This window comes from Glandiceps talaboti, chromosome 16 (genome assembly GCF_964340395.1).
Source record: "Glandiceps talaboti chromosome 16, keGlaTala1.1, whole genome shotgun sequence".
Lineage (NCBI taxonomy): Eukaryota > Metazoa > Hemichordata > Enteropneusta > Spengelidae > Glandiceps > Glandiceps talaboti.
The window spans coordinates 22404853-22417700 of record NC_135564.1 but is presented as its reverse complement, the minus strand read 5'-3'; the positions used below and the strand labels follow the sequence as shown (position 1 = coordinate 22417700).

At 32.8% G+C, this 12848-nt stretch overlaps 1 protein-coding gene across 1 annotated transcript in view; it reads left to right on the top strand.

Moving 5' to 3' along the window:
* Nucleotides 1–48: 48 nt before the first annotated feature.
* Nucleotides 49–12848, top strand: part of LOC144447034 (dymeclin-like) — an 83453-nt gene continuing 70653 nt past the window's right edge. The window contains exons 1-4 of the mRNA XM_078136903.1: nucleotides 49–124; nucleotides 5410–5635; nucleotides 8263–8356; nucleotides 10267–10467. Coding sequence (XP_077993029.1) covers nucleotides 5443–5635; nucleotides 8263–8356; nucleotides 10267–10467 — 488 coding nt within the window. The 5' untranslated portion in view covers nucleotides 49–124; nucleotides 5410–5442. The remainder of the gene's footprint in view (nucleotides 125–5409; nucleotides 5636–8262; nucleotides 8357–10266; nucleotides 10468–12848) is intronic.

Below are 12848 nucleotides of genomic sequence, written 5' to 3'. Positions count from 1 at the left end.
CAGCGATAGTTGTGGAACGGACAAATTTGAATGCGCATGCGTGCGACGTGGTAACCCAATATGGCGGAGACACTGTGATAACATTACAGTTCCAGTCAGAAATTGTGAGACACGAAAGATTTTGGTGAGCATTGACTATTTTGTGGACGTAAATTATATATATCATAAACAGGGCGTAAATTTGGTATGAATTTTGCAATTGATTCCGTCATAGAATTCATGTTTTTAAGAATGTTGAGTCTGATGAATGCCTGTTCGAGTGTTCGTTCATTTGAATTGAGTAGTGTACAATCCAAATCATTGGCGAATTAATATTGAAAATAAATGTTTGTGACTGCAATCATTAAAATTCTATGATAAATGAGGCGTGAAAAAATATATGTAATATTTTTGAAAATATCCCCCCCCCCCCCCCCCCCAAATTCGACAATAAAATAGTTCTTGAATGCTGGTTCCATAGTTCTGAAAGTCATATTAATATGCCCCATTTAGACAGGAGAAGGCAGGGGCGACTTCATAGGAATAATAAACTTAATATTAATTTAACAATGACAAGTTTTAGAAGACTTCATTTGTCAAATTGAAAAACATACCCCAATTTAACTTTTATCAGTAATCTATTACTAGTGTGTGCCAATAGGCGTACATGTACCTGCAAAAGATCACTTTCGAATGTCACCAAAGTCAATATAACCTACCATTAGTACCAACAAAATTGTTTAACTTTAAGAACACTTTATCTTTACGGACAAATTCCAATATACAATCTTGCCACATGCCATACATCTTTGGATTTATATAAATTATAATTTCACAAAATGATGCAAGCTGTCCTCAGAATTACATGACTGTACTACAAATGTTGATGTAGTATTGGTTGATGTTCTCCATTTGTATTAGCAGATACATTGTGTAAGTATGTAGTTTATACCACATACTGTGACTCAATCCAGGTTGAACAGTGTGAGAAAACTATGGGTTTCATATCCATTCCCGGTCATTCTACATCTCGACATCTCATCTATGCAGTCCACGTTCACAACCTGTATCTACATCAATCCCCCATCCTATACAGATCAAATAATTTTGAACTTTATATCATACAACATATCTTTTGATACACTAAAATAAAAGAGAGTACATGTACAACAAATTGTTTAATATCCAATCTTTATTTTATCAAAATATTATCTGTTCTTACAATTGAAAATTTCCTATTCAAAACAATAACTTGGAAGCTACTATGGGATTCAACAAATGGATTCTTAGAATTACCAGAGAATAAAGATGTCTTTGCATTGATACTTACCAACCCTGTGACCTCTGTATCCTGTGAAAGAGGTTTTTCTCAATTTAACCTTATTAAAACAGCACATAGAAATGCACAATCTTACCATGATATCTGTTGAAGGACCCCATATGAGAGACTTGACTTTGATGCTGCCTTTGATATTTGGATTATTATGAGGGATGGAACTGCCTATGTAAACAGGGTAAATAAAGTTACACATTCCGATAGTGTTCATGCTTCCATGATGGCGGATGAACTACATAGTAACATACCGAGACTTTCACATGACATTTCTGTTCTAGAAAAAGAAATGTTGTAGAACTCTAGGTGTTACATCTGGATTCCAGTGTCTAAGGTTGTAATTTTGTACATCATGACAGAAACATGTCATGTATCTATGTACATGATTCCAGTGTCTAAGGTTGTAATTTTATAGTTATACATCATGACAGAAACATGCCATGTATCTATGTACATGATTCCAGTGTCTAAGGTTGTAATTTTATAGTTATACATCATGACAGAAACATGCCATGTATCTATGTACATGATTCCAGTGTCTAAGGTTGTAATTTTATAGTTATACATCATGACAGAAACATGCCATGTATCTATGTACATGATTCCAGTGTCTAAGGTTGTAATTTTATAGTTATACATCATGACAGAAACATGCCATGTATCTATGTACATGATTCCAGTGTCTAAGGTTGTAATTTTATAGTTATACATCATGACAGAAACATGCCATGTATCTATGTACATGATTCCAGTGTCTAAGGTTGTAATTTTGTGCATCATGACAGAAACATGTCACATGATTCTACTAATGCTTTTGAAAACCCACCACTAGCACAGAACAGGCAGATATAGCGTGAACAAACAGCAAGCGTTGACAGATTCATACACTGAGTGAATGTGAATGGCCAATGCAAGAGACTCATGTAAAAGTTACTAGTCTTGTTAAAACCACTAAGATAACCAACATTTGAAGAAGTAAGAACGATTCATTGAAAATTGACATTCAGTGCAGATAAACAGGTCCTGTACTGAGTACTAGTACTAGTAGTAGCATGGGGTGCCATATGAATGCAGTTCCAGAGTTCCGGGGTCCTGTGCCCGAAGAACTCTGTGCTAAAAGGTTGTACTTATATAATGTTCAGCCCAGATTTAGTTCCTTGTAAAATCAAGAAAAGTATTGTAAACAACAGTTCAATCACTACAGGTTGTGAATGAAATCACGTTTATTTCAAGTGAAGTCGCATGAATCAGCCAATCTCAGCTTGTTGTACACTACTTGTATGGCACTGTTATACTAACTTGCTACAAACTCACAATCTAATGGTACACAGCATCATTGAAATCTATGCTCCCATAAATAAACCCAATTTGCTACTTTCAAGTTTCAGGCAAGATGTATAGTTCGTTATTTTCTGTTCATATCATTCTAATCTTGTCCATAGGATGACAAAATTAAATTTCAGCAACAAGAACCCAACTTGTTTAAGTCAGTTTGCAGTCACTGAGTGTATGTACTAATACATGTATCTTGCCAAGGCATTGTAATATATTCCATGGTATGCATGAGGCAATCTGATTGGTTGTAGTGTTGATGTACAAAGCCACAGAGATGAATAATTGTATTGTATGTGAACAAAACCACAGCCTCTTGTGCGTCTTGGAGGATGCTATAAAGGAGGCTGTGGTTTACGATGATGACAGAGGCATGTAAATTGCTGTAACATGGTTGGAATGCTACTAAAAATAGATACATGTAGCAGTGGATAGTAGTCATCAATTTGTTTTCAAAATTGTGATTGTGAGAAGATATTCAGTAAACCACACAAAGTATGACATTTGACATTTTTCTGTTCAAACATGTTGTTTGCTTTTGTTTTTATTTGTATCTGTTAGTATCAGAGTGAAAGTGATGGATGTGTACATTCCTAAATCACTCCATATGGAAAAATGTACACAACCAAGAATCTAGTGATTACATACAAGACAATTTTTAAGCAAATTACTTTAATTATACAGTAACAGAAAAAAAGAAGAAAGAAATGTACCAATTATATAACATATTTTAAGATTAGGGTTAAAGTATTATTTTCATTTGATCAAGAGGGACTTACAAATTACAAGACAACTTCAGCACTCATGTTGAATTTTTCAGAGACAACACTGGCTATACAATGTACATGTAGTAATACTACAAAATGTAGGACTGCAGTAGTTATTTGTGTACAAAACTGTTTTTCATTGCCTATGATAGTGATAGTGATACTACTAATACTGCATATAATAAGGACATTCCCCATCACATAAATTATCATTTACTTGGCATATAATAAGGACATTCCCCATCACATAAATTATCATTTACTTGGCATGTAATAAGGACATTCCCCATCACATAAATTATCATTTACTTGGCATGTAATAAGGACATTTCCCATCACATAAATTATCATTTACTTGGCATGTAATAAGGACATTTCCCATCACATAAATTATCATTTACTTGGCATGTAATAAGGACATTCCCCATCACATAAATTATCATTTTAAGCATGTAATAAGGACATTCCCCATCACATAAATTATCATTTACTTGGCATGTAATAAGGACATTCCCCATCACATAAATTATCATTTTAAGCATGTAATAAGGACATTCCCCATCACATAAATTATCATTTACTTGGCATGTAATAAGGACATTCCCCATCACATAAATTATCATTTACTTGGCATATAATAAGGACATTCCCCATCACATAAATTATCATTTACTTGGCATGTAATAAGGACATTCCCCATCACATAAATTATCATTTACTTGGCATGTAATAAGGACATTCCCCATCACATAAATTATCATTTACTTGGCATGTAATAAGGACATTCCCATCACATAAATTATCATTTACTTGGCATGTAATAAGGACATTCCCCATCACATAAATTATCATTTACTTGGCATGTAATAAGGACATTCCCATCAAATAATCATTCACTTGGCATATAATAAAGATTGATGTAATGTTGGATGGATGTGGAGTCAAAAAAAAGAGAAAAAGCTGGCATTTCTTGTGAGTCATCGCATAGTAAGAAATGCATGTAGGGAACACCAAATTTTAGAAATTGTGTGCATCAAATTAGCTTAGAGGGCACACTGATATGATAAGGGTATCACAGCTCCAATGTGGACATTTGTGCCTTTGATTTGGAAAGTTTTTTTGTCTAGTCCTACTAATCTCAGTTGGAATACCATCTGAACTTCTGTAGCAAATGCCCATAATATTTGGGCTGTAATAAGTACCTAGTAAATAATATTTTCTTGAGGTGTGTCAATACATTGTCCTTATTTACCCTATAAGATAGACCAGCAGAATGATGATCATGATGATGATGATGATAGATACAAATATTAGAATATTGGACAGTTGCCAACCTGTGACTACACAATTGTAGTGAATTGTGCACGGTGGGTGCATTGTCGTACCTTTTGAAATGAAACTGCCCAGAAATGGCATAAATGTGAGGGTATATGTATTGTACAACTTCTTTCTAAAGCATACTAGTGAAAGTGCAGTGATATCTGACATTTACCTAAAAAAAAAAACATGTAAAAATCTATTTTGAACTGATGTGAATTACAAATGAAGTGTGACATTTCCATGAATCTTGGTACAGCCAATTACAGAGAATTAGCATTAAGAGCTTTCCATGGATCTAAAGTTTCTGTGCTATACAGTTAATTTTGAGAATGAAAAGTATTTTGAAGACAAATTACTGTTTATTAATACTTAATGAATGATATAGTAAGCTATTGAGGTATTCAATAGAACAACAATAAAACCTTTTACCATTTACTTTGGTTGGATTTAGGATTCAATGTTCAGAGTTTTTGTAACTTGTGAGGTAAAGTGAATTAGACTTTTTCACTAGGGTTTCCCATAATGGTATTGTAAGATGTATTGGAAACTGGGTAATTCAAAATTCCTGCTTTGCAAATGGGAAAGATTGTAGGTACTCCCCTAGGCATCGCAAGGTCTAGAACACTGTTAAAATTGTAGGCACACTGATTTTTTTCCTTCTTTTCCATCTCTTTACAGGACTTAGTGCAAGTGTCAGATAGCGACTAAATTATGGGTGCTAATAGCAGCAGTATCAGTGAACTGTCCAGCAATGACCTCCTTAAGAAACTAGCTGGTAAAGAAGTCATCTCAGAAAATGATCCATTCTGGAACCAACTATTGTCCTTCTCATTCTGTCCACCCCAAACCAGCTCAGATAATAGACTTCTTGTAGAACAGACAAGTCCAATATGTAAAGTCTTCTGTAAGTATAGAATCATCATCATAATTCAATTAATTGGATGAAATTCAGTTTTTAATCCCCAAAGGAGGGGAGCTGTTACCAGATTTAAACTGAATGCCTCCCATAAAGGCAAACCATAGATTTTTGCTCCTACACACATTGTTGGAATGCATTCTTATTAAGATATATAGCCTAATTACCAAAAATAATTAATTCTGCACATTAATCATTAAAATAAATACTGCCAACAGGCTTTGTATGTGTACTTTATTATGGTTGATGTCTGTGCCAAATTATATTGAATTTGAAATGTGCATTCTTGGTATATAGCCTAATTACCAAATAAATCATTAATTATTCAAATTACTCATTAAAACTAAATACTATACCAACAGACTTTATAAGACAGGCATACTAACCATGGTTGATGTACATTACTGGACCCAAAACAGTTCCCTTGGATGCTCGAGCAATGTGGGAGTGAATCAAGATGAAATCACGGGGGACACACGAGGCATATACTACTGTCTCCAGTGTAATCAAGAGTAACGACACGCAACTGTAGTTTTTCAATCTCGAGTGACTTCCTTGCAAGTTTATGAATTTCATTATTACCTTATGTGTGGATATCATGTTTACATGCAAGTGTCTAAGGTGTACAAGCCTGTCTTTTTAGCAGTAGTACATTGATAAAAATATACTGTGTGTTTTGTGTGTTTGATGACATTTCCGTCATGTTATTAGACATCAGCCGTGTCAGAATGAAATCACCAACACGTTCCGAAGCAATTTTTATCGTCATGCTAAAGTTACAAATGTACTTAAGACATTACGTCTCTCACCATTCTCTACTTTCATATCTTGTCTATTCTGAAACCTTTTCTTGAAGTACCTTCAATAATTCATGGGGAATAAGCAGTGTGTGAGATTAATTTTTCGATACAACTGTAATTTACATGTTTTCTGCATACTCAACCATATTCGTGTAGGGTCATATACTGACATGTTGCACAGCACAGACAAGGAACAGCACAGACAAGGAACTTCCTTGTCTGTGACTTGCAAACATGTTGCAAAGTTTATTTACAAATTATATATGCACACATTTTGACCTCTGGTTGACCTTTTTATACAGAGGGCATTACATGTTACCTCAGACCATAGTGGTCTGAGGTGTTACATCCTTACTTGGCATATTTATTGTTCAAAATGATCTTTAGTTTGGCTGAATCAAAATGCACGTTCACTGTTCACTAATTTTGTTTCAAGTTTTCCAAACCTTCAACAAATACTTTTTATTGCTTTGGTTAATACACATGTAGCTTCTAAGCTTCATAGATATTACATCGTTCCATGTTTTTAGGGCAAGGCAAAGAGGTCAAAGTTTGAGGAGGGCAGGCAAACAATCACATCACACACACATTGCAAATCTCTATAAATAGTCAATTTGTATCCAATGACAACAAAAGTTGCAACACTAGTGTTCTTTTTACGTTTATTGTGACAGGACATGATAGATGTGATGTATCAAAAATACAAAACAATTGACTCAGTACCATGGAAAGCAAAACATACAATTTGACTACGTTTGTTTTCAAAAAATTTACTAGCATACTGAATATATTTTATGAAGTTAATTTGGCTCTTTTATTAAAATAACATTTTTGAAGCATTTTATATGTTTTCCATCATTTTGCTGTACATGTTCATGCACAGTCCCTCTATAATCAGTTCTTGTCGCTACCCTTCATAACACATGCAATAAATTTCGTTTGAATTGAGCCAGTCGTTTTTTTAGAAAATGGTGATAAAGTTGCACCACTTTAGACAACATTTCCTGACCAGAAACTATTTTTTTTTCTTTTTTGTGGCCTACCGAAAATATGCCAATAACTTATTAAAACTAAAAGCTACTTTATATTAGTAATATTTTCAGGACAGGTGCGCTTTGGTATCGCAAATGTATGTACCAAGTTATAATGAATTTGAAGCATGCATTCTTGAGATATAGCCTAATTACCGAAAACCATTAATTACGTAAATTGCTCATTAATACCGGTAATCATGGGATATTTACCAAAACCTAATCAGTTCTTGCCATCACCCTATGGAACATGTGTACAAAATTTCATTTTAATTGAGCCAGCCGTTTTGGAGAAAGCAATGACACAGACAGAGAGACAGACACACACACACACACACACACAAACACACACACACACACACACACACAGCCTTTCACCCACTAATACATCTCTTCCTTACGGAAGAAAAAATTAATATATTGCAATGACTTGATCACTTGTGTTCTATTTAGCTGGGTTTATGATGATCCTTTTGAGTATGTTTATTCAGAAATACGATGGTGTTATCAATTTGTTGTGCACTGTACCACACACAAAACCTAAACGAATACAACTGACACTTGCACCAATACACATCAATATCATACAATCTGTATCAGACTCCAGAGTACTAAGATGTACAGTATTCCTTACTCATAATATATGTATCTCTCCTTCTCACAATTGAAAGTTTTCTTGTTTTGATGTTTATCCATAATTAATGTATAACAAAAATTATGGTATGGTTGTACATAAATGATAAGGATAAAGTCTGCAATCTTTACTTTTCCCTTTGTTATACAGCTGAAAATAACCTAAAGACTGGTAACTTTTGTGCTCTTGTGGGTGTATTCTTAATAAGAGCAGCTGAATTAAAGACATCAACACAGTGTGAAAAGTAAGTCAAGTCTTATTTGTAATGCCTCATTAGCTGCAACACAGGGACAAATAATTTCAATATAAATTCCAACCTATTTTATGTTGCTGTCTCACTACAATTTTTAGCAAATTTTTAGTCCCCGCCGGATGAAGTCCGGGACAGGGACTTATAGATTGGGTTCAGTCTGTCCGTCCATCCAGAGCCGTTTCTTGGAGATGCCTTGACCGATTTTTTTCAAACTTGGTACAGGGACAACATACTATGGCATACATACGCACGTCAATTTGTTTCATGATACGATCCAATATGGCCGCCTAGCAGCCATTTTGTTTGCGAATTTTTCCTGTCCAAAGCCATAACTCAGACATGCTTGAACAGATCTCATTCAAAGTTGGTATTAGGACAGTGTTGTATGACATACATGTGCATATTCATTGTTGTCGTGATACAATCCAATATGGCTGCCTGGCAGCCATTTTGTTTGCAAATTTTCCATGTCCAAAGCCATAACTCAGACATGCTTGAACAGATCTCATTCAAAGTTGGTATTAGCACAGTGTTCTATGACATACACATGTGCATATCCATTTTCGTCATGATACAATCCGATATGGCGGCCTGGCAGCCATTTTGTTGGTGCAGTTTTCATGTCCAAAGCCATAATTCAGACATGCTTAAACAGGTTTTCCCTGACAGCCTGTTATTACTAGTGACATGCACTGTTGCTGTAACAGTTGTGCTTTGCTCACTATGGGGTTGAACCATAATTAACACCTTTCGTCAGGGCCTTGACTACCAGTATACTATGAGTGAAGGTATATATCGTAACAATACTGTCAGTGTATAGGAACTAGACTATAGGGGGATTACAGCACCTCACCACTGGACTTCGATGTCTACATTTTGTATTTGCTACGAAATCTGCAGACTTGGAGGCTAAGTATGTAAAAATAACGTACAAATATACAGTGCACGAACAGTGACACTGTTTGACCTCGTGTGATGGCTCATATGCACATTGCCTAACACGAGTAAAAACAACGACAAGCTACACAAATGCAACTTAGCATCAATTTAACAATCTGACGGCTCATGGGACAAAACTCTTTCTGTATCGAACTTCGGAGCATTTAAGACAGCGGTATCTTTGACTAGATGGGAGAATATCAAAATATGCATTAAGTGGATGTTTATCGTCAACAGCAATCACATGTGCCTTGCACAGTATTGCATGATCAGTAATGTCGGAGAGAGCAGGAGTTGGCAGGCCCACAATTTTAGCAGCAGTGAACAAAATTTTCACAAGTTTATTTTGATTGACAACAGAGAGCAGAGGGAAATAACAGATGTTACTGTAAGTTAAAAGAGGTTCAATAATGCTACGATAGAGTAATAGAAGTATATACGTAAACGCTGCTGGCACTTCTTTTGGACAGCTGTAGTATGATGTGTAAATGAGAGTTTATCGTCAAGGTTCAAACCAAGATATTTGTAAGACACCACCTGTTCAACAGACTCACCATTAATCACAATGGGGCTATCAGGCACTGACTGTTTTTGATGATAGACAGTGGTTCTCAAGTTACTACATCAACCTTGATAATAGACATTGGTTCCCATTAAGTTACTACATCAACCTTGATAGTAGACATTGGTTCCTAAGTTACTACATCAACCTTGATAGTAGACATTGGTTCCCATTAAGTTACTACATCAAGCTTGATAGTTGACATTGGTTCCCATTAAGTTACTACATCAACGTTAGTTCCTTCCTTTATCAGATATCTACACATACTTGGCATGATCATCAGCTCAAAAAAAAAAAGAACCATGTCATCAAGTATGTAATCTCACTATAGCAATCTGTCTGTCTTTTTCAAGCAGCAATGGACAAGCAAACAAAAAAAATATGTATTTTTCTCCTTCAGCCATGTCTTTACCTGGCAGACCCATAATGCACTGTTCATCATCCGCTGTCTGATTGGTTATTTCAATGAGAACATGTCAGAAGGTGGAGTGTTGCGAGAGTTTGCTGTCAAAGATATCCAGGAAGGAACACAGAATGGTGAACCTCTACTAGAGAAGTTTATAGATACACTTGTACAACTCCTAATTGAAATTCCTGTTGTGTAAGTATAGAGATGAATGTTAATACTAGTCATGATATTGCCATTGTCAATTATAAGATCTTATCATGTCAACAGCAACAAAAGTTCAGTTGAATATATACCTATATATATGTACATTTCTGTAATATACCGGTATGAAGTTTACAAGATTTGTTTGGTTAGTAAACCAGCTTCTGTCCTATACATTACAATATAACTTTACTATTTGAAGAGGGACAATGCAAGATGTATTGGATGAAATTTCTGTCATTGTCATTATCATTGTATTAACCACAAGAGCACTAGTTACTATGATTACTAATTACAAAGATTACTAATTACAAAGATTACTAGTTATTAAGATTACTAATTATAAAGATTACTAGTTACTATGATTACTAGTTATGAAGATTACTAGTTATAAAGATTACTAATTATAAAGATTACTAGTTACTATGATTACTAATTACAAAGATTACTAATTATAAAGATTACTAGTTACAAAGATTACTAATTATAAAGATTACTAGTTACTATGATTACTAGTTATAAAGATTACTAATTACAAAGATTACTAATTATAAAGATTACCAGTTACAAAGATTACGAGTTATAAAGATTACTAGTTACACAGATTACGAGTTATAAAGATTACTAGTTACAAAGATTACTAGTTATAAAGATTACCAGTTACAAAGATTACGAGTTATAAAGATTACTAGTTATAAAGATTACTAGTTATAAAGATTACTAGTTATAAAGATTACTAATTACAAAGATTACTAGTTATAAAGATTACTAATTACAAAGATTACTAGTTATAAAGATTACTAGTTACTATGATTACTAGTTATAAAGATTACCAGTTACAAAGATTACGAGTTATAAAGATTACTAGTTACAAAGATTACTAGTTATAAAGATTACTAGTTACTATGATTACTAGTTATAAAGATTACTAATTACAAAGATTACTAGTTATAAAGATTACTAGTTACTATGATTACTAGTTACTATGATTACTAGTTACAAAGATTACTAGTTATAAAGATTACTAGTTACTATGATTACTAGTTATAAAGATTACTAGTTACTATGATTACTAGTTACAAAGATTACTAGTTACAAAGATTACTAGTTACTATGATTACTAGTTACAAAGATTACTAGTTATAAAGATTACTAGTTACTATGATTACTAGTTACTATGATTACTAGTTACAAAGATTACTAGTTATAAAGATTACTAGTTACTATGATTACTAGTTACAAAGATTACTAGTTATAAAGATTACTAGTTACAAAGATTACTAGTTATAAAGATTACTAGTTACTATGATTACTAGTTACAAAGATTACTAGTTACAAAGATTACTAGTTACTATGATTACTAGTTATAAAGATTACTAGTTATAAAGATTACTAGTTACTATGATTACTAGTTACAAAGATTACTAGTTATAAAGATTACTAGTTACTATGATTACTAGTTATAAAGATTACTAGTTACAAAGATTACTAATTATAAAGATTACTAGTTACAAAGATTACTAGTTATAAAGATTACTAGTTACTATGATTACTAGTTATAAAGATTACTAGTTACTATGATTACTAGTTATAAAGATTACTAGTTAAAAAGATTACTAATTACAAAGATTACTAGTTATAAAGATTACTAGTTACAAAGATTACTAGTTATAAAGATTACTAGTTATAAAGATTACTAGTTATAAAGATTACTAGTTATAAAGATTACTAGTTATAAAGATTACTAGTTACAAAGATTACTAGTTATAAAGATTACTAGTTATAAAGATTACTAGTTATAAAGATTACTAGTTACTATGATTACTAGTTATAAAGATTACTAGTTACAAAGATTACTAGTTATAAAGATTACTAGTTACTATGATTACTAGTTATAAAGATTACTAGTTACAAAGATTACTAGTTATAAAGATTACTAGTTACAAAGATTACTAGTTATAAAGATTACTAATTACAAAGATTACTAGTTATAAAGATTACTAGTTACAAAGATTACTAGTTATAAAGATTACTAGTTACTATGATTACTAGTTATAAAGATTACTAGTTACAAAGATTACTAATTACAAAGATTACTAGTTATAAAGATTACTAGTTACTATGATTACTAGTTATAAAGATTACTAGTTACTATGATTACTAGTTATAAAGATTACTAGTTATAAAGATTACTAGTTACAAAGATTACTAGTTATAAAGATTACTAGTTACAAAGATTACTAATTACAAAGATTACTAGTTATAAAGATTACTAGTTATAAAGATTACTAATTACAAAGATTACTAGTTATAAAGATTACTAGTTACTATGATTACTAGTTATAAAGATTACTAGTTACAAAGATTACTAA